The 23,962-nt window shown below is 39.0% G+C and overlaps 1 protein-coding gene across 3 annotated transcripts in view; it reads right to left on the bottom strand.

Moving 5' to 3' along the window:
• Positions 1 to 3,673: 3,673 nt before the first annotated feature.
• The window catches only part of LOC134541921 (synaptic vesicle glycoprotein 2B-like), a 39,675-nt gene continuing 19,386 nt past the window's right edge, over positions 3,674 to 23,962 (bottom strand). Inside the window, exons 9-12 of one of the 3 annotated variants that reach the window (XM_063385666.1) lie at positions 14,365 to 14,479; positions 5,562 to 5,721; positions 4,927 to 5,054; positions 3,674 to 3,829 (exon numbers count right to left, since the gene is read on the bottom strand). In XM_063385666.1, coding sequence (XP_063241736.1) covers positions 3,750 to 3,829; positions 4,927 to 5,054; positions 5,562 to 5,721; positions 14,365 to 14,479 — 483 coding nt within the window. In that variant the 3' untranslated portion in view covers positions 3,674 to 3,749. Of the gene's footprint in view, positions 3,830 to 4,926; positions 5,055 to 5,561; positions 5,722 to 14,364; positions 14,480 to 19,222; positions 21,163 to 22,931; positions 23,956 to 23,962 lie in introns of those variants that run through there. The other 2 variants (XM_063385668.1, XM_063385667.1) reach the window with 2 other exon arrangements.

Genomic DNA, 23,962 nt, shown 5'->3' on the forward strand with positions numbered 1-23,962 from the left:
TTATAGTAACACATTATATTTAAATAGTTGAAGGCATCCACTGTAATCCTAATTATCTCTGAAAAGGTTTCTATGTTAGAAAAGGTTTCTAACATAAAGATAGGTGTTTCTGTAAATGGCATAGGGTCCAGCAAAAACACCTCTTGTGTTTGGAGAGGGCGCTGTATGAGTTGCGGTGGGGAAGGAGGTATCAATTAATAACTGTATAAGTGCTATTGTCAGTAAGAAGTTTGAACTTGGCCGACATGATTGCATTCCGGGCAGAAAAACTATTAATGTTTGGATATCAAACTTTAGAGCAACAGGTTCTGCACCAAAAAGAAAATCTGACCGACCTCAGACCGTAACATTGCTGTAAAATGTGGCGCATGTGAGAGCGTCCATCCAGAAATCTCCAAAGCGTTCAGCACTCAAACAGGCAGCTGCCCTGGGATTGTCTGATAGGAATGTAAGAAGAATCCTGCACAGAGATGTTCACATGCACCCATAAAAAATTGTGGCTACACAAGAATTACCTAAGTGAGAGAGATTTTGAAACTTGCAGAGCTGTGTGGGAGGAAATTCTTCAGTACATTCCTCCTGGCACTGTGTTGATTTTGTCTGATGAGGCCCTCTTCCACTTGTCAGGTACTGTAAATAAACAAAAGTTCTGCTACTGGGCAGCAGAAAACCCTCAGGAACTTCACCAATGACCACTTCAGACCCCTCGTCAACGACCACTTCAGAGCCCTCGTGTGACAGTTTGGTGTGCCATTGCTGAATTTGGTGTGTGGGGTCCATATGTTTTTGAAGAAGATGGGCTAATGGTAACATTTAATTTGAATCGCTACTGTTACATGATTGAGACCGTCCACCGTCATAAGTTAAACCAGTTTGTTAGGGACCATGCAGAGGGAGAAGTTTGGTTTCAACAAGACGGAGCCACAGCTCACACTTCTTGGCGAGCTCCAGCAATTTTGGGAGAGTTGTTTCCTGGACGTATTCTCTTTTTGGGAGGAGACATCGCCTGGCCTCCAAGGGCACCTGATTTATCACCTTGTGATTTTTTTCTTCGTGGACACTTAAATGTGCAAGTGTACAAACATCACCCCACAACATGCAAGCACTTAAGGAGACAAGTCACCCAGGAAGTGGCTGCCATTCCACCAGAAATGATACGACAAACTTTGGACAACTTCAGGAAAGGCTTCGTCAATGTGTCAATAATGGAAGATGCCATTTACCGGACATAATGTTTAAAACCAAGTAGTGTAAAATGGCATAGTATTAGTTGTTCACAAATAAAAGTATTTTTTCTGGACCTTTGTTTTTTGTTTGTAACTGCCTTTTGAAATATGGGAGGTATTTAGATATGTTTAAATTACTTATTATAATAATACATAAAAATGCCAGTGTGACTTACAAAAGTTGTAGTAAAATTGAATGTTAAAGTCCTGAACTTGGTTCTCCCAGTATTTGTAAACACCGTGGGCTTGATCGTGATTTAACAATTCACACTGTAGCAAGTCATCAGGAGCGCACACATAATTTTTTTTCTTGCTACATATTTGCTTTCAAATTCTTTTCTTTTGTTGATGGAAATGATAGATTTTATAGATTTTTTAGGAATTGTAGGGGGAGGTGGGATATATCCTCTATCCCTCCACCCCTCTCTGCGAGTCATATTGACCTAGCTAAAGTGATCCAATTTTTTCATAATACTAGTTCCCTCACATTTGAACAATGAAGCATAAATGAAATTCAGAAATTTAAGGTTAACTTTTTCATGCTATTCAGGGTAATTATCGGTTGATTAAGTCACAAGTTCCGAAAGATTTTATTGTTCACTAGCAAGAGTGCATAATTTGCTTGGTTGAAACATTGCAGTTAACTTATCTTGATGAAGAAAATTATGTTATTGCCTGAACAAAGAAATGATTGTCCAGCTGCACCAAACAAAATTCACTTATCAACTGAGCCTGCCAGGGCCCCAATGTCCTTGAAGTAATTTCTGCATGGGCATTCCCATTTCTGAATAAAAGACTGAAAGGGTTAAGACGACACTTCCTGGACCATAGACGTGAAATTGTCTGCACTGTGTGTCCTTAAAGTGTTTCGAGAGCTGCTAAGCAACTCGTAACTTGCTTGTTCACTGGCCGAGCGATGATCTATTTTCCCTGCTCGTACTGTATGAGAAGGAACACGTCCGTCCATAAAGCGCCTGTGCGTGTGCTGGGCATGTGTGCAAAGAGGTCTTTAAATGGCATGCCACTTCCCCATGTTATGTTTTGCGGGTAAATTTGTTACTTATTGGTTGAACAGCATTATTCAATAAAATCAGCAAAGAAGTCTGAACAGAGCAAGTGCTGGAGTGTAACAGTTTTGTTTAAGTGAAGGGTAAAGTTTAATTGTTTTATAGGCCTGTAGAAATATCAGTTCATATCAAATTCAGATTTTTAAAAAAAAAAAACCTCCTAAATATGATAATTGAATTCAAATAGTATGATTGTAGAAAAAATTTTATTTGAAACATTTTTAAAAGACATAGTTTACAAATTATTGTAAATGTTTTCATACGATGGCAAAGTTATTTAACATAATTGATTATAAAAACTAAAGAAACTATAAAAGTACACTTAAAGAGTTCTAGGAATTTTTTGCATTGGTTGCAAACTGCCTATTATTCACTCGTTATTGAACTTTAAGTAATATATAAGACAATGCTACACTGAGCTTGCTGTTTGTGGGCATACTGTACCGCATAATACAAATGTTGCATAGTACTTAAGTTGTATAAAAATAATAAACGTTTAGAGTTCACTAGTAACTGCAGTTTGCTACTCACAAGTTTTTTTTTCAGGCGTATGCTCACCCACAGTGTTGCATATAAAACATTGTTATGATATTGTAAAACTTTGTTCTGATTGCAGCCTTGTTTACATTTAAGTGGCTGTGTTATTCCGAATGTGAAATGTAACCTAGGGACTTCAAGATGTCAGAATAGAAAAGGTTTAATTAAAAATAATTTTTTTCCAACAGAATGACAGAATCAGTTTAACACATTTACTGAACCTCTACAGGACGTGCGACTGCACTGGATAGTGAATAAAATTTAGTAGTTGGGTGACACATCCCAGTTTCTACGCAGTAAATCACATGTTTGTTTTTAAACCTACACAAATAGAATGGCTAAGTATGTATTACTCCAGATATTCGTAAATTCATATGATATGATATGATATTTCTGTTCCTCGAGTTGCATAGTATGTATACCTTAATTTTATAAATGAATATAACACAAAGTTTTAAGTACAAACATTGAGTAGTTTTCTTAATTTGTTCTTCTAAATAAAAATTAATTTTGAAGTTACTGACAATAAAAATTTCTGTAACTTCCATCATAAGACAATATGTATGTACTTTTATCTGACATTTTTTCTTGGTCATTATGGTTAAGTAATTTAGACAGGTTTATCTTAATTTTTGTCTTTAAGTATGCTTAAAATTAAGTAATTTATACCTGCTTTAAAAACTATTGGATATCATAATAGTTATTTTCTGAAAAATCATTGCTCAGTCTTTGTATAAGTTTAATTTATGCACATGCAATTATGATCACTGTGAGACAAAATCTTAGGCATTTGTGTAAGCTCATTTGAGGAAAGAAGTGAAAGGAAGGAAGTGGGAAAATTAGTTAAATGAAACAGAATTATATTTTTATTAGTTGTGAGAAGTAAAAAAAAGTTTTTATTGAAATAACTTATTTATAACTAAGTTACAGTGTTTTTAAGTGCCACCGAATTCCTTCTGTTTTTAGTTTTTGGGAGTAAGGTACTTAGTGCAGAACAACCTGTAAAATGAAGAAAAAAGATTGATATATATTGTTTTGAGTAACATAAAATAAATACAATTAAACTGTATGAAATAGTCTTTAAAACAAGTAAAATATTTTAAATAAATTTTATATAGCAATAGTATACAATTAAATAATATTTTATATTTTAAGATTTGTTTTAGTAAAATTTGTAAGCTCAGAAGACATTCACGAAAACTATTCTAACATTTATGTAAAGTGATCAACAAAATAGCACAAATACATAACATTACTTATGGTAAATGAAGAAAATAAAAATGGTTCATTACTGTTTCAACATGTCTTGAGAAATAATTTTAGTAAATGAATTTTAAAAACAATTGCAGGTCACTGCAGCTAGGAGGAGCTAAAAAGATATGTCAAAAATTGAATGGTGCTGTTTGCTGTAAGGTTAGAGGCATGCAGATGGTTAGATAAAGAGCAGATGAGCCACGACATCCTTATTGTTGACTGCTTGCAAGAGAGCATTAAGGCACAAGGCATAGAAATAGTATGGACAATGTGCATGAGAGGCCAGTTAGATACACAGGACAAAGAAATAAAGGCACGTTGTGTGGCTGTCGGCAAATGAGAGGGTAAGCCTTCAGCTATTAGTTGTGCTTCCAACATATAATTGGAGATAGGTTGAGTCAGGGGACTCTAGGCTTGTGTGAACAGATAAGATGCAGGTTTTGGCTGAAATGAATGCTCAATGCATAAATAGGAAGCCAAGGAAGTGCTGAGATAAATGAATATTGAGGCAACCCTAGAAGGTTTGGCTTTCAAGTTACTATAATATAGAATGATAAATTGTTATTTGCTCTTTAATTATGTCTGTGTTGAAGAAAGAGTGAATTAAAATTTTTATATAAATTTTTGACTCTCCCTATTAATGAATTTTACACTTTAAAATGGCTAAATAGGTTGTACCAATTGCTTTGAGCATTTACAAAATATTTATTAATTTTAAGTGGCAATTCTCATTGTAAAGTTACATGTTATAAATTTGAGTAATTGATTTCTCTGCAAATTATTTTAAAACTTATTACGAATTCAATACCTGATAACAGATTGTTTTCGAAGTACATCCTTACCTAGTGCACATGACCCCATTAGAATAAATGGTATGGTACAGTTGATACTCAGCAACGCTGGAAATGTTATATTTCCGACCATTGCTCCTGTTTGTCCCAATATTAGGCCAAGGCTGATAGCTATGTTCCTGAAACAAGAATTTGATGTTCAAAATAGGAGTACGAAACTTTCACAAAAAAAAAGAGTTCCAGTTTCCAGTAGTGTGTATGTAGTACAGGTAATGTAGGTATGTTTGATTATTTTAGGACCAGACTACAAATGCAAGTTATTAAAATCTTGCGGCTGGAAATTAAAGTTCACAAAACTTGCATTTCTTTTATGGTTGCACATTAAACATAAATAGTTGGAGACTGTCCACTTAAATTGTGTGGAATATCTTAGAAAAGGTTTTAGCTTTCACACACAAAATTCTGCACATTCCTGTGAATAGTAGATCTTTTTTTTTTTTTTTTTGCTTATTATGTATAAAAATGATTTTTCTGGTATAAAAAAATGTTAAAATGAGCTGTAAGTGTCAAGAAATTTGATCTTAACTATTTTTAGATTCCCTGATTATTTAATTAGGTCTGTAATATTTGATCATTAAAAATGTTGGGTATCTAATTAACTACCGAGACTGTTTTATGATACATACCTTAGTGTCGTGGGAAAGTATTCCACTGTGATGCTTAACACTGCTATCTGTGCGACACTACATAATGCAATGAACAAGGAAGCCAGTGCAAGGGTGAGCTCAGAAGATCGGGACCAGTAGATGGCGATCCCACACACTCCTCCCAGAAAGTAGGTGCTTGCTTGAAACAAAACAGCACATATCTATGTTTGCATTTGTGATAACATATTTTCCACCCATTATGCAATAGTCTCTACTTCGAACTCATACAGGTTTATTACATTGGCTAGGAGCAACATGCTTTGCATGCAACTCAGGGTGAATGTTTTCAAATATCATGGCTTGGGTAAAGAGACTACATTTTTGTTGAAAATAATTAAATCAACGAGAATACATATGTGAACTCAGAAGTTGGTAGTATTGGTTTTTTTGTATATGGTATTTTGTTTTTTGCAGTGTTTACGGTTGTCGAGGCTGTATCTGTGAGTTATCTAAAATGTATTTACATATTGTCTTTTGTGGTAAATCTGGTTGAGAATAAAAAGGAAGTGGGCTAAAAGTGTTTATTTACAACAGGTTATGGGCCCAGAAAACAAATAAAAAAAAAAAAAATTGTTTTAGTTCGTGCACGCAAGATAAACAGTAGTGTTGTTGCAAACAAGATGGAAGCTAACGTGATCAAGCTAAGCTCCGAAAGTAATTGGAAAACTTGGAAATTCCAGATTGCTGTTACATTGCGTGCAAAAGGTGTATATGACGTAGTAACTGGGACATGCGTAAAACCTGAGCCAGGAAGTGAAAATTATGAACAAACATTGCAAGAATGGCAAAAGAAGGACTTTCTAGCTCAAGATATAATCGTTACACGATTGAATGAAGGACCTATGGCGCATGTCTTGACATGTGAAAATGCAGAAGAAATTTGGAAGAAGTTGTTAACTGTGTTTGAAAAAAATTCTGAACTTTCTGTACACCTGCTGCAACATAAATTCTTTAATTTACAGTGTGTGCCGGGTGAAAGTATGTCTGAATTTCTGTCCAGAATCGAAGAGACTGTTAGTAGTTTAAAACAACTTGGCGAAAAACTGTCTGATAATATGGTAATAACCAAAATTCTTATGGCCTTGCCATCAACATATGCTCACTTCGTCAGTGCCTGGGATTCTGTTTCAGTTGAGGGGCGAACTCTGGGAAATTTGACTGCTAGACTGCTAATGGAAGAGGAGAGAACCTACTCATCGAGAGAAGATGACTCTACAGCTTTTGCTTGCGAGAAAAGGCGATCCGAAGTGTCTTGAATGCGGAAAAATTGGCCACCTGAGAGCCCAATGTTTCAGATTGAGTACAGTGAAAAATCCAATTCGCTGCCATTTCTGTAATAAAATTGGGCACATTAAAAGAAATTGTTATCATTTCAAAAGGGAGATGCAAAAATATGAAGACCATAATGCTAACAGAAACGAAGAAGCATTCACTGTGTTTACATCAGCTCTGACCTGTGACACATGTGATGACAATACTTGGTTTTTAGACACTGGAGCTTCAGAACATCTGTGCTGTAGAAGGGAACTGTTCACATCATATAGGGTCTTGAAGAAAGACAGGCTTGTAAAATTTGGAGACGGAAGAGTTTTGAAAGCTGAAGGTATTGGTAATGTCAAGTTGTTGTCAGATACCTGTGAGAGTACCTCAAAAATCATATTGCAGAATGTGTTGTTCGTTCCAGATATGAAGATAAACCTGTTTTCAGTAGGATCTGCACTGGACAAGGGTTATACTATGATTTCGAACAACCACATGTCAAAAATCTTAAACAGTCAATGCAAAATATCGGCGCTGGCGGAACGTGCAGGAAACCTTTATAAAATGAGATTTAAACCACATCAATCTACTTTTGCCTTCGTAGGTGAGAAGCAAACCCTAAATTGCTGGCACGAAAAAATGGCTCATCAAAATAAACAACAGGTAAAAGAGGTGTTAAAGTCGTATGGCCAAGAGATTACAGATGAACTTGATGTGGTATGTGAACCTTGCATTTTAGGTAAACAGACAAGAAGCTCCTTCAAAGACAGCAACACAACAACTTCAAAAACCGGGGAAATAATACACGCAGATGTGTGTGGTCCCATGGAAACTCAGTCCATAGGTGGATCTAAATATTTCTTGCTTCTAAAGGATGATTATTCACATTTCCGGTTTGTCTACTTCTTAAAAAGTAAGAGTGAAGTTGGAGAAAAATTGAAGACGTTTGCAGCCTGGTTTAGAAATCAGAAGGATGAGATGTTTAAAATCCTTCGTACAGATTGCGGAACAGAGTTTGTTAACAATGACGTGAAACAGCTGTTATTCAATTTAGGAATTGTTCATGAGAGAAGCGTGCCATACTGTCCAGAACAGTCCGGAAGGATAGAACGGGAGATGCGCACAATAGTTGAGTCAGCCAGGACTATGATGATAGCTAAGGAATTGGGAAAACATCTGTGGGCAGAAGCAGTAAACTCCGCTGTCTATGTGATAAATAGAACCGGTACTAGTACAGTTGCAGGCAAAACACCGTATCAATTGTGGGAGGGTAAGAACTATGACATAACATTGTTGAAAGTTTTTGGATCGGAAGCATACATCCATGTGGCTGATCAGACCCGTAAGAAGTGGGATGCAAAATCCAAGAAAGGCATATTTGTTGGCTATAGCGAAACATCAAAAGGATTCCGTATTTTCCTACCAAAAGAAAACAGGGTGACAGTGAGCTGCAACGTAAAATTCTCAAATGTGAGAGATTGCAGGGAACCATTACAAACAAGCTCTGGACCTTTGAAAAATGGAGAAAGAGAACACTTGTTAGGATTTCCTAATCATGAAGAAAAGCCACATGTTGAAATAACCATACCAGGTGCGCTGACACAGAAAGATATAGAGGATAATGAAAAGGAAGATTTTCTTGGTTTCCCTAACCTTCAGGAAGAAGAATTCCCTGATACAGACATACCAAGAAAGCCAACGCCGGAAAAACCTAGAACTGAAAACATTAATTGGGAGAAGCGTGAAAGTGTTGAAGAAAGGGGTTCATTGGAGGCCAGGTGTTTAAGAGATAGGAACAAGTTGCGTAAACCGGAGAGATTTGATTATGATTTCAATTTGTTGTGCATGAGCGAACCTGATGATCCCAACACATATGAAGAAGCCATAAACAGTGTAGAGTCAGAAAATTGGAAAACTGCAATGAAAACAGAGTTGGAAAATTTAAAGGAAAACAATACATGGATTGAAGTGAAAAGGCCGACAGATGTAAATCTTATAGAGACAAAATGGGTATTTAAAACAAAAAGGGATGATAGAAGCGACCCACCAACAGTGTTCAGGGCCAGAATTGTTGCTAGAGGGTTTCAGCAACAGGAATATTTTGATTCATCTGATGTATATGCCCCTGTGGCAAGACTTTCGACAATGCGGGTGCTTGTAGCTATGGCAAATCATAAGGGCATGCCCATTCATCAAATGGATGTAGCAGGAGCTTTCCTTTACGGAGACATAGAAGAAACTGTCTATTTATCAGTGCCCAAAGGTGTAACAGTGGAAGAAGGTAATGTACTACAATTAAACAAATCCTTGTATGGCTTAAAGAAGTCACCTAAATACTGGAATTCAAAGTTCAACAAAGTTATGGAGAAGGAAGGATTCACCAGGTCCACAAGTGACTTCTGTCTGTACTACAAGAAAGATGAATCAAGTGGCCTGTATATTCTCCTGTATGTGGATGACGTGTTATTAGTGGGTACAGATGAAAAGGGGATAGAAGCAATTAAAAACACATTATGCACATATTTTAAAATGAAGAATCTGGGGATGGTTTCAACATACCTAGGAATCAAGATTGAACGTAACCTGTCGACTGGAAGAACCACGCTGAATCAGACCTCATACCTTACAAGTGTCTTACGTAAGTTTGGAATGACAGAATGTAAGCCCGTGGGAACACCTATAGATCCAAACCAAAAGGTCAGTCTTCATAATACTGAGAGAAGTGAGAGAAACGTTGAACTTAGGTGCAGGCAGCTCATTGGTTGCTTTATGTATGCAGTGTCAGGTACAAGACCAGATATTTGTTGGGCGGTAAGTTTCTTAAGCCGCTACCAAGAACAAGCAAATGAAGAACTGATGACAGCCCTGAAGAGAATACTCCGCTATATTAAGGGGACAATTAATTTGAGTCTGACATACAGGAAAGGACAAAGTAAATTGCAAGGCTACGTCGATGCAGACTGGGCAGGGGATCTTGAAGATCGGAAGTCAACATCAGGATATGTGTTCCAGTTGGGAAAATCCACAGTGGTGTGGTCGTCTAAGAAGCAGACTTCTGTGGCTCTATCAACGACAGAAGCTGAGTATGTAGCTCTGAGTGCCGCAGTAGCAGAAGCATGCTGGTTGAAGAAGCTGACCCTGGAGCTAAATTTATCTCAGCAGTGTGGGGAACCAACAGCTATTTTTGAAGATAACCAATCAGCTATCAGAGCTGCATCAAACATTGAAAACAAGCGACTGAAACACATGGATGTTCGCCATCACTTTGTTAAAGAGAAAGTGAATGATGGGACAGTAGTGTTGTGTTATGTGTCAAGTGAAGATCAAATAGCTGACATTTTCACAAAGGCTCTTAGTAAGCCTAGTTTTGAGAGGCTCAGAAAACAAATGGGACTAGAGTAGTCATATGTGTAAAGTTTGATGAGTTACTTGGTTGATTTAATTGAGGGAGGGTGTTGAAAATAATTAAATCAACGAGAATATGTGAACTCAGAAGTTGGTAGTATTGTTTTTTTTGTATATGGTATTTTGTTTTTTGCAGTGTTTACGGTTGTCGAGGCTGTATCTGTGAGTAATCTAAAATGTATTTACATATTGTCTTTTGTGGTAAATCTGGTTGAGAATAAAAAGAAAGTGGGCTAAAAGTGTTTATTTACAACAATTTTGCAGTGTGCCATTCAACCCACATGTATGAATGAGTTATCAGCCCACTAAGCCATGTACCTACTATGTGCCAAGTGAAATGATTCCGTCTGGCATAGGACTGGGCTATAGGACTCTCGGGTCCTATTCCAGAACTTTTCAAAATAGAATCCAGTAAGGAATCAAATGGTGCCATGTGCGAGGTCAGAAACTATTTCCAACGATTCTAGTAGTTTCTAGTAGTTTCGCAGCCATAGATACAATTGTTAAGTTAAAAATACTAGAGATAGTAGCACCATTGCACATAAATAAAACAGCCTTTCTAATTTTCTCAAGTACTTTTAAAATTGTGATTATTTCTTGTTATGACAATAATCAGAGTGTACAAAATGTATTCTAGATTAGTTTCGCAATAAAATAAGTTTCATTTGGTACACCAACATACTCGGGTACATCTCCTGATGATCACAAAAATGACTATATATGAGTTAATAGCATCAGACATGGGCCTGCCATCTAAACGAAATCAACGAAAAATTCAAAACTGTGTATGTGTAGATTTTGGGCAAAAAATCGGCAATAGGACACCAAACCACATTACCTAAAAAATAAGGGACTGGCCATGTCCTACAGTGCACTAGGAATACATTTAAGGTACATATGTAGCATATTCAACACCTAAACTCTTATTTTTCTCTTGGAATATCGGCCTTAGCTCTACAAGTGGGTGGTTATCAATTGGTGTATCTTTTAGATCTCTAATCCAGTTCTGTTCAAAACATTTGCTCTGTTAGTCAAGTTGGCATTGAGTAAGCTAGACCATAAATCAAGCATTTCTAAGAGGGTTTCCGAGGAAGAGCCACATAACAGTTAACTTTGACAGAAAATTGTACAAGATTGCAGTGTGCCACAGAAGGGAACCTCCAGATGTTCACACTTGGGACATCAGCAAGTTTGTTATAAAGGCAGCTAAGTTGTGATATTTTGCACACTTACCCAGACGTCTCATTGCTTGATGCCTAGCAAGATAAAAACCTATAAAACACCTACAATTCATATAAGCACACGTGAAGTTGAAATGTTTATAAGTGTCGATCAAATTATCTAAACCTTACTGTTTAAACTGTGAGTTGAGGTTTCGTGAGAAATAAATAAAGGGAGGGTTTTGTTAGCCATGGCATATTACCTGACTCATTTGAGGTACCAATGAGACTGTCCCTTTATGTTAATTAGACCAGTAAGTAATCCATAAAAATGTTTGAGGCATCAATATAATGTGCACCAAAGAAAGGGGTGCGGAGATATCGGGGATCTCAGGGCGTGACGACTTGGTGGTGCCTCGTTAATTACCAGAGCATCAGGAAGGTCCAACCTGCGAGCTGCCAGGAGGTGAGATTGGGATCTGCTGATAGTCCTGGCCACAGCGTGCATTCGTAACCGGGGTTTCATTACCCCGCCTGGCACCCAGTAACATAGTACACCTGTCCTGACCATTGTATCCGTGACAGTGGCGAACTATTGGGGGGGGGGGGTTCTATGTACAGAATGCACAACATAATTATGTTTAGTAGTCCAAGTATTTGTAAAATATAGGATATTTATGACACATGGACAATTATTTTAACCCTCTTTAGTTTCTAAAATAGTTGTGTTTGTTGCACTTGCCAGTCTTTAATGAGTTGTTAATTTACCAAGGTGGTTCTGTCAACTTTCAAATTAACATCTCGTTTTTTTTTTTTTGCCAGTAGAGCCTAGTTTCTGCCTTTGATTTTTGTTTTTTTCCTTAAACATGCTGATATCGTCCGACCGAAGGCCACCCTAAAGCCCGACCTGCAACCGCCAGTATGCAACCCCGCTAACGGAACGCGCCCCTAGCCATGGCCCACCCGAGTCAGGCGAGCCACCAGCAACCAAGGTAGAACCCGGCCCCCCCAAAATAAACAGACCGTCATTAAAACCAACCACGTTAAAAAACAAACATAGATTATTAAACAGTGTTACGTATTTATTTGAAGTTGGTCAACGAAAGTGCGACGTAGGAGTGCCCGGGCACTCACGTGTGTAACTACAGCAATACGCGTGTGAATGTTCCCCTGGCGGCCTTCTGCCTGAATCAGCCAATCAGACCTTATGACATAATTATTCAAACGTTGTGTTGCATCATTAACCCCACCAGAGCAATCCGACAAGAGACGAACAGTCGCTGGTGTGACGTAAAAATTCAAACATAATTCTTAAATATAATTACTTTCATTTGTAGAAGGGACGAATGACCTTGATTCAGCTTTTATAATTAATGTAAGAATTTAACATCATTAAATCCTCTTATTAACATATCATATCAGAAACTAACGTAATGAGGTCAACCCTGGCGCGAGGGCCACCGAGCCTCGGCCGGACGCCATGACATGACGCCAGTACAGCGCGACTCGTGGACCGAGGCGGACGCACGTCCCACGGAGAGACATAATCCTTTGTCCACACCGAGTTCATTTCTGGTAAATATAGTCATTCTTAAAACCCCTTTTAATAATCTCTCCGTGTGTACCCGGTCCAGTTTTTCGGTCCAGGACCTAATCCGGCCGCATAAATCTAAACCCCTCCCCCCCTGCACCACACTTGGTCTGCGGGGTAGGTTCAGTATCCGGTACGGGCCGTCTCCCGAGGACAGAACTTTGGTTAAACTCAGTCGCTCCGGCACTGACACTCCCCGTAAGGGAACTTTTGAGCGAATTTAGCTGCGGTCCGCGCTCCACTGCCGTGGACGCGAGCACCGCCTCGATACGCAGATTTACGGGATTGGCCGCCTCCAATCACCCTCACCCCTCGTTGAGCAGCCAGGCTCAGAAACGCCTAGGGACACGATAATACGGAACAATTAGTGACTTTGTAACATTTCTTTGTAAACTTGTGCAACGCAACCTCGTGTAACATTTCTTTTGTAAACTTGTGCGACGCATCTCTCCACGTAACATTCGTAAACTTGTGTAACGCAACCTCGTGTAACATTCCTTTTGTAAACTTGTGCCACGTTAATTAAGTAACTTTCAGACTTAGTTGCGTGTAATTGTGTAGTTTTTGTATCTTGTGACATCACCTGTTGTACAACGTGGCGTGTAACCAACAAAGTTACACCAGAGCCACCGTCGCCTGAATAAATGACGCCCGTCATTTATTACCTCATTTCAGCGTATGCTTCTTTAAACCTGCTATCCCCAATCACCGCCGAGTAGGGAATTCCTTAAACCCACGCAACATCGCCGACGGTCCTAGTGGGCCACGCAGGGCAATCGACCCCACGACCCAACTACCGACTAGCACCAGAGCTAGTCTGGCGCCCACCCGGACTCATTACATTTGCAACAGCCACTCCCGCTAGGAACCGCACCGGGACTCGAACCCGAGACCCCGGACGACGGCATTGCAAATTATTCATTTTGAGAAAGCCAGTGGCTCTTCATACTTAATGAAAATTAAAAGAAAAGAGCACAATAATTATTCAGATCCGTACCCATTTAAGATTGTTGTGATTGTTTACACTGTGTATTTACATATTTATATGTCTGTGCTTAGGAGATAGCAGGGTTAGCAGCTAGTGAATACGGAAAGGGCTTCATTGGGACGACTGATGATGGGCAGTCTCAAAAGAAAACCTCCAATTTGGTGATGCATGTTCCCAGCTTGTGGTTTTTCAGATGTTTGGCATTTGCAAGCCTTACTTTGACATTTCAAGCACATTGGGTGGCTTTGTAATAGCTTGACTTACATATCCTTATTGGAATGATATTGAGGTGTGCTTTGAAAGAACTGGAATGGTGGGCAAGTTTCTCATGCTGCTTATATAATAAGTAACAAAACAATTAATGAAGATGAAACTCACTTGCCATTGTCTTCTTGCCTAAGAGGTTCACAATAAGTCCTGCAGCCAGGAAACCCAGCATGGAAACTACTGCAGTTATCAGTGTGCGGATATAAACACTGTTCTCCATCATGGCCTTGAAGAAAAACAAAAGCCCACAATTAGTTTTAGTGCTATGGTCACAACCAGTATAATTTTTGGAATGCTCGACTCTTTAATTAAGACCAGTAGCAGTAGTGGGTTTGTACCAGCTCAGCATTCAAGGACGTTGATTTTCATTTGTCTTCTAGGTAGGCAATGCTCGTTTTTTTTTTTTTACCTCGATCTTTTTTTGGAGTTAACATTCATTCTTGAGCTGAAAACATATATAGAGAATATATAATATATATAAAACTTAGGGTAGACATTAGATGTTTGCTATTGCAACTTAAGTACCGTCAGTTGGGGTAACATTGGCCCTTTGAGGGTAACTTTGGCTCAAGACAAAAAACATGTTAAACCATGTTACAACTCTTCAAAATATTTATTAGATGTGATGATACATATGTACATATGTTACCCCAACTGACGGTACCTAACAAAATTTCAGCTCAAGGGTGAATGTTAACTCCAAAGTTATAAATACACACACGCACACACACATATATAGTCGGGTTATCCCAAGGTTAGTAGAAGGGGAGGTTGCCTCAGACGGGCGCGCATCTTTCTGCGCAGGCAGCGAAGTGACGTCACTTGCAGTACACCGCCTCGACCTTGCTCCCGTCCCGTCCCCCCAGTCAAGACGCGCGCGCTTTCACAAATTTATCTTTCCGTCCCAAAAAAACTGGACACACTGTAATAGAGGCGATTTCATGACATGCGTACTTCTAGTTTCATCTTTATGTGCACGACGAGTTCAGCTACTTTATGTGTACCTCGCGGGTGTGTTGAGTTTTATTTCCTAGCCTGATAAACGTCAAATTGTGCAGTGTTCGGCGTTTGAACGAATATTTTATAACATTAATGTAGGTTCAATACTAGTTTGCTGTGTGGTAAAATGCCCGGGACTGGGTGTGCTGTAGCAGTTTGTAAAAATCGTCGTGAAAAAACAAAAAAAAAGTCATATACCACAGATTTCCAAAAGAAATTGTGTTCAGAAGCCAATGGGTGCAACGCTGCAAACGACAAGATAAATTCAATCCTGATACTTCTTATGCTTGTTCAGATCATTTTATGGTCGAGGACTATGAAAGAGATCTAGAGGCTGAACTGTTCAAAACTGAACCGAAGAAAGTTTTGAAGAAATCTGCTGTACCATCTCTAAATTTGTTGTCTAAGAATCATATTCACCGGGAGGATACAAATTCTGTAGAATGTAATTCTCGGTACAATTCAAGACAAAACAAAAATATTGCAATAGAGATGATAAAAGAACCGCAAGAAATAAGTGTAATCTAATCTAGCAGCCTCAGTGCTAGAAATAAGGTAATTAGAAAATAAAGAAAAACTGAAAAAAGAAAATGAAATTCTGAAACATAAAGTATTACTTTTAGAAAATAAACTTCTCTCAGATGCCAAAAATATTTAAAAATTAAAGAAAGAAAATAATAACTTGAAGAGAAAGAATGTAAAAGATTTTAAAGAACCAAAAAAATGTTTCCAAGTGCTGTCGTTGTTTACGAAAAATCAAATAGGGTTGCTTCTTGGAATAAGGTAACATGTGAGGTGGATGAAATATCTTTGGCGTTCACATTAAGGTACCTAAGAAAACGTTGCTATATTTTTCTGAAGAAAAAAAATTAATATCCCTTTGCCAGGTATATCCACGCTTCAGAGGTGGGCATTATCTTTGGAAATGCGCGAGGGCCTACTTCATCACATGTTTCAGTATCTTGAAGGTGCCGGATCAAAACTGATTGATAAAGAACGCATAGCATTCCTGCAATTTGACGAAGTTAAAGTAAAGAGATGTTTGGAATACGATGTGAAAAAAGATGAAGTTGTCGGACCTTTTTCATACATGCAAGTTTTAATGGCTCGAGGCTTGTTTTCTGAATGGAAGCAGCCACTTTACATAAATTTTGACACAAAAATGATAAAACATATTCTTCTGTCAATTATTGATAAGCTTCGGGGTGCAGGATACGTGGTGAAAGCCATAGTAAGTGATCTTGGGGGAGGAAATGTAGGCCTATGGAAGGAAATGGGAATTAGTACAGACAAGACATTTTTTAACCACCCTAGTGCAGAAACCGAGAAAATTTATGTGTTTGCTGATCCGCCACATCTTTTGAAACTCATCAGGAATTGGTTTTTGGATACAGGGTTCAATTTACCTGGTAACATACACATTAATAAAGGACCAGTCGAAGCCCTTATAAATGCAGAAGAATCCTCAGATCTCAAAATATGCCACAAACTACAAAGACACATATATCGGTGGAAAAAACGTAGCGGCAGAATGTAAGGAAAGCAAGTGAATTATTGTCACGAACCACTGCTATCGCTTTGAAAACTTAACTGCCCAGAATTGACAAGAATGTTGCACAAGAAACTGCAGACTTTATTCTCCTGTGACCAATGGTTTGACACCATGAACTGTTATATACCCCGTAATATTGGCGAACCATCCCGAAAAGCATACGACCAAGAATTAACTGCTCAAGACGAAATTTTAAACAAAATGATTGAAACAATAAGTAAATTGCGTTGCTGCGGGAAAAAAAAAAAAAAAAATGCAACTTTTCCAGAAAGTTGTCATTGTGTCCACGAAATCATTAAAGCTTCTTTACAGAGATCTGAAACTGGCACATGGTATTAGTTACATATTGACTCATCGTCTTAATCAAGACATTATTGAAAAATTGTTTTCGCAGATTCGCACCCGTGGAGGATTAAACGATCATCCCACGCCTTTAGACGCACTATACCGCCTGAGGAGGAAAATTTTAGGAAAAAACCAAGGTGTGCTACGGACGAACACAAATACGACTGCTGCTTCAGATGACACGGATTTTGTGGCAAGCAAAGTGCTTTAATTAAGCGGTCTTTTTGATTCAGTAAGTAAAACTGAAAAATCAAAAAACAAATTTTCTTAAAGAAGATGGCAAGTCTGAAGGAAACATTACCGCGAATGATATCATTACAACACAAACAGAATTTAAATTTTCTGCTGAATTAGAAGAAAATGCTTTTGAATACCTTTGTGGTTGGGTGGCAAAAAAACTCAAATCAGAGTTCTCCTACTTAGAAAGTAGGAATGAGGCGAATTAAGACCAACTGCATGATTGTGGGTCAACCATCTGTCTTATGGGGGATTGTGTAGCCTATACCGTCTGAACTATGGTTATGTCAAGCAAAACAGCTTGAGTGTGAATTTCAAAATTATCATGGTAAAGAACTTCTAAAAGGCCCAGGCGTCGTGACGAAATAGGTGGATAATATTGCTCCTTCCTTAAATGATATTCCAAAGAAAATTATCAGAGCCTTTGTTCTTCAAAGAACATTCATAAGGATGAAGTGTCTTTCAGAAGAATCCCGAAAATCTACCAAGAGAACTTCTGGTGCCATGTCAGACGACAGGAGGAAAAAAAAATTAAAAAATACAAAACAATTGTTACATGAAGTACTTAGGCATTTAAGACCTGAATTTGTATGCGAAATGGTTTTTTATGTACATAATAATTTTTGTGCTTATCATATGAATGGAATCTTTGTTTTTCGCGTGTTAACTTACTTTATTACGATATTTTTGGGAGGGGGGGGGGTAAATAATATTTATAATAATGGCAGCCATATAAGTATTAGACCGAGTATAAATATAATGGAACAATTATGGAAGGGTCGTTGTAATAGTGTTAACAACGTGTTCGATCTATGAGTTTATTTTAAGACGCGACACTTGTTGCTGTGGCCGGAAGCGGCAGACAAATAACGGGCAGGCCGGCAGCTGCGGGACTGCTAGTGACGTCACCCACCCACGGCCGGCTGGCTACACAGCGCTTACGGGACCGAGGCAACTTCCCTCTACTAACCTTGGGGTTATCGGTGCTTAAATTTAGTTTTACTATTAATTTGTTATATTGTGAGGCACTCCGGCGCTCTTCTTCGCTTAAACGCTCTATAATTTTAACCACTCGGCCACTGTGATAGAAAGCCTTCCACCCTTAGTAGGCTATCTCCTACCCCCTCAGCTGTCACACTTTGAACCCGATGCCCTGACTGCTGTTTCACGTCTCCGTCTCCGTCTTGTTTGTTTAAGGCTGCGTGTACACATTGCGTTGGTCGACGTCCGTTGCTGCGGTGAAACCAACGGACGTTGATCTGTACTCGTGTTCCCACATACAGCGGTAGCGTTGTGCTTGCATTCGATCGTAAGTCATGGAGCGTGTAAGAGTAGTGTGCTTGGCGGAGAGTCTAGGTTTGCTAGACAAACCTCGAAACAAAAGAAAATACTGGGTGCATCCGTACAACAAAGAGAGAGCATCTTCTAACAGGTTCAGATCGTTTTTTGAAGAAGTTAGGAAGCACGAAGATAAATTTTTTAGTTACTACAGAATGTCAGTCAAATCATTTGACGAACTTTTGGAGATCGTGCGACCTCAAATTACCAAGATGGATACATGTTGGAGAAACCCATTAACTCCTGAAGAAAGATTTTCAATAACACTAAGGTAGGTAACAAACTTTATTAATATTTAAGTGATTGTGAACAATTTTGCACATTACAGCTGCAAGGGTTATTTCAGATATCTGCACTGCTATGATGGGACATGAAATCAGGCGATGGTGTAGGTTCCGAAACACTGTATGATGGTGAGGGTCGGTACTCAGGTGAAGTGTCATGTTGGCTGCTTGAGGCTACAGGATTTTGAAAAGGGTGAAGCTGAAAAGTGAGCTGTTGTGATGGAGGGGCGGTTGCGACGTGTGCAGCCCTTTCATATGTCGTCGAGGGTCGGGACAAGTTGAAGGTGTGCTGATGGCTAGTTTGGAATGTTGGATGGGCAGTAGGCGCTGTTTTTTCCTTAACTGAAATCATGAAATTTATAATGTGTTGTTGAAACCTGAGTTTTTCAATATCACTTAACGATTTGTACATGGGAAGCAGTGAAAGGAGATACATTTTATCTGGGTCACTTGTATCTTCGGGCTGGTTAAGTTTGTTTAGAAGTTCTGTTTGAAATTTCGTCATTATTGTATTTTGTTGCGGCCGGCGGTGTTTGAAAGTTTCTTCTCGATGAACGGACGATGAGGAGGCAGAAGTGGATGTGCTTGGTGATACGTTAGGCTGCGTGTACACATTGCGTTGGTCGACGTCTGTTGCTGCGGTGCGGTGACGGAGAACAGGAGTAAACACGTAGATATCAGTGTGGCCGTTCCCACACTCGCCGTTGCGTGTTTTTACCAGTCGTTGGGGATTTCCTACCGGCGACTGTCGCGGTGCCAACGTCCACCGCACCGTGATGCGTGGGGGTAGGACACAAACAAACAGACGGATCTGTTCCCACAGTACACGTTCAACGGCCTGCGTCGATACAACTGCCTGCAATTTATTTTTGTCTGCTATGGATTGTGACAAGTTGATAGCATTGGTTCAAGATAATCCTCCACTTTGGGACAAAACTGACGAGTTTTTTAAAGACTTAACAGTTAAAGAGAAGTGTTGGTTGACAGTGGCAGGAGAACTGGTTGATAATTGGGAACAACTGTCTCAATCGGAGAAAAGAACAAAAGGTAAGAAAAACACACTATTTGTATTGTCGTAAATGTTATTATTAGGCCTATATATGTTACAGCATAATTATGTGACATTGTTACAATTGTTTCTTTAATGTATCGTATTTGCAATGAGTACATTTTGTTAATTATTTAACACACACAGATAATTCAGGAAACAGTGTTTGGAACAAACATTACGACGAACAAACTGCATCATTAGACACATTGTGTGGAGTCCATAAAAGTCATTTAGAACATATAGGGCTTTTGGAAAGGGACTGCTCCTGGTCCCATAAAATAATCAGCAAAAAAGTCCCTAACGCCTACACCTTGATCATAAGCATTACGTCCGAAATCACTGACATCCACGAATGTATGTGATTCGGAGTCCTCACAATTAACACCGTCTCGTTTGCGCACAAAATTATGCAGGACGCAAGACACTTTTACTACTTTGTCAATATTGTCAGGATGCAACAGTATTGGGGTGTGCAAAACACGCCATTTATTAGCGAGCACCCCGAATGCGCATTCCACGTATCTTCTGCAGCGACATAATTAAAAACCCTTTTACGGGCATCGAGATTACGCTGTGGGTAGGGGCGAAGAAGATTTGTTTGAAGTCTGAATGCTTCATCACCAACCATGACAAAAGGCTGTGGTTTAAAATAGGTGTTTGGCAAACATTTTGGAGGTGGTAAATTCAATGTACCTGAAAACAACTTTTTACCAAGAACAGTATCTCTAAAAACTGTTGAATCTCCTTCTTGTCCATATGCCCCTACGTCTATAGCAACAAAGCGTAAATCAGCATCCGCAACTGCCATCAGCACGACTGAGAAGTATTTTTTATAATTAAAGTACTTCGACCCCGATCTGCAAGGTTTAATACACCGTATGTGTTTCCCATCTACCGCACCTGCACAGTTGGGAAAATTAGTCTTTCTGTAGAAATTGTCAGCGATCTCGATCCACTGCTGCACTGTTGGTTCGGGCATTTCCGTGCAATGCAAACAATCCCAGGTTACTTGGCAAGTTTCGGCGACAACTTTAGAAATAGTTGTTTTCCCAACTAAGTATTCAAGTTGTAGGGAAGCGTAGGTGCTTCCAGTCGCCAGGTACCTGCAACAAATATAACGAAATGACTGTAACGTCACATTGAAAAATTTAATTCGTTACAAATCTCGGACACGAAACAATCAGTACGTTAGTTATATTTATTAGTTGTAGTTCTTAATGGTATCATAATACACACTGTTGACCGAACAATGCTAAATGTTTACGGTTACTGTCCATACTATAGAGAATGCACTACGAACAATGGTTAATTGAAACAATACAATATTTATATGAATACTGGCAATCAAAAATATAGAGCTGATTCAACCATGTGCTTCCTTCACATGTTTCACAAAAATTGTTATTTTTTTTTATTTTTTTCCTTTTGTTGCAGTTACCGAAATCAAAAACAAGTGGCGAAATATAAGAGACAATTTCGTCCGCTCTATCAATGCAGAAAAAAGCGGAGCACCGGGAGGGAAGAAAAGGAAATATGTATTTGCCAATGCTCTTCAGTTTTTGCTTAATTCTCTTCAGAAAAGGAGGTAAGTTGAACTATTGCTACGAAATATAAAATTGTAATGATTATTAAGAGGCTCGCCTTCCTAGAACATAACAGTGCAGTAATTCGTATTTCGTATTATCAGATGTTTTCAAAAGTAATTTATATAATACAGATTAAAGTTTACTGTACTACTGCACGTCTCTCGAAAGCTTCGGTATTGTTACAGTTTTTCACCAGGAAAAGACAGTTTTAGAGGCGCAGCTTGCCATTAAAGTACTTAACGAATTAAAATACTTAATGAATTAAAGTTACCTTGCATTAAAGTACAGAATGAATTACAGTTAGCTTGCCATTGAAATACTGTATGAAACCACTCAACGAACATGCTTCAATGTTTTGTCAAATTAGTGCAACAATAAAATCCCGTACAAAACATGGATTACGAAAACACTACACGCAAACAGAGCTCCGCGCTTAGAGGCTATGAAACTGTTGTTGGCACATATGCCAGTACCACCCTTAACTCCGAACTACTTTTTGGCTTAATACAGCGGACGTATCCCTACGAAGGCGGTCCCCTCAATATCTATACGTCAATTTTATTTTACAACTTGTGCTATGCTTTTATTTTCAGAACTACTGGTAACATGACAGAAGACGAGCTGGGCGAACAAGACCAAGACACGCCAACAGAAATCGGCAACCAAGAAACATCAAACGTATCACCAAGCACATCCACTTCTGCCTCCTCATCGTCCGTTCATCTAGAAGAAACTTTCAAACACCGCCGGCCGCAACAAAATACAATAATGACGAAATTTCAAACAGAACTTCTAAACAAACTTAACCAGCCCGAAGATACAAGTGACCCAGATAAAATGTATCTCCTTTCACTGCTTCCCATGTACAAATCGTGAAGTGATATTGAAAAACTCAGGTTTCAACAACACATTATAAATTTCATGATTTCAGTTAAGGAAAAAACAGCGCCTACTGCCCATCCAACATTCCAAACTAGCCATCAGCACACCTTCAACTTGTCCCGACCCTCGACGACATATGAAAGGGCTGCACACGTCGCAACCGCCCCTCCATCACAACAGCTCACTTTTCAGCTTCACCCTTTTCAAAATCCTGTAGCATCAAGCAGCCAACATGACACTTCACCTGAGTACCGACCCTCACCATCATACAGTGTTTCGGAACCTACACCATCGCCTGATTTCATGTCCCATCATAGCAGTGCAGATATCTGAAATAACCCTTGCAGCTGTAATGTGCAAAATTGTTCACAATCACTTAAATATTAATAAAGTTTGTTACCTACCTTCGTGTTATTGAAAGTCTTTCTTCAGGAGTTAATGGGTTTCTCCAACATGTATCCATCTTGGTAATTTGAGGTCGCACGATTTCCAAAAGTTCGTCAAATGATTTGACTGACATTCTGTAGTAACTAAAAAATTTATCTTCGTGCTTCCTAACTTCTTCAAAAAACGATCTGAACCTGTTAGAAGATGCTCTCTCTTTGTTGTACGGATGCACCCAGTATTTTCTTTTGTTTCGAGGTTTGTCTAGCAAACCTAGACTCTCCGCCAAGCACACTACACTTACACGCTCCATGACTTACGATCGAATGCAAGCACAACGCTACCGCTGTATGTGGGAACACGAGTACAGATCAACGTCCGTTGGTTTCACCGCAGCAACGGACGTCGACCAACGCAATGTGTACACGCAGCCTTACGCAACGTCTACCGCCCGCCCGTCACCTGGCGAGTGACGTCGACTGGCTGTCATTCGGCTGGAGGAAGAGACACTCGAAAACACCTAAAAATAAACTAGCCAGAAGTCGCGTGTTCACGTTTTGTTTTTCGTGCTCGATCTTAAGCAGTGTTGTGTTAACGTTCACTCTTTGACAGCTGTAAATGCCCATGAACTAGTAAGTACCCCAATGACAATATTCGCGTGTCTATTAGGACAGGTTTTTATGATGAAACTGATCCTAAAAAATACCGATTTCATGCGCTATTTATTTTCCCATGCTTTTAACTGAAACATTTCATGACGGAACTTTGTAGCCACCGCTCCGCAAGTTGTCCACGTTTTACAGCATCCATCTTTGATTTATGGAAACTTTCCTGTATAGCCTGGCACAAGTTTCTCGCTGACTGTAATGTGCGCGATAGTTTTATGGTAGGACAGTGAACTAAGACGAAAGAATAACTTGCTGAGGGGTAGACAAATTTAATACAATCAAAGATGTCGAAAAAAAAAGTAGGAGGGGGGGGGGGGAACTCCTGTAGTTAGAGTTGTCAAAGCTTGTTGACAGGTTGTGTCGAGTGTGCGCCCATGCACCCA

Source organism: Bacillus rossius (assembly GCF_032445375.1).
Source record: "Bacillus rossius redtenbacheri isolate Brsri chromosome 4 unlocalized genomic scaffold, Brsri_v3 Brsri_v3_scf4_2, whole genome shotgun sequence".
In the NCBI taxonomy this organism is placed as follows: domain Eukaryota; kingdom Metazoa; phylum Arthropoda; class Insecta; order Phasmatodea; family Bacillidae; genus Bacillus; species Bacillus rossius.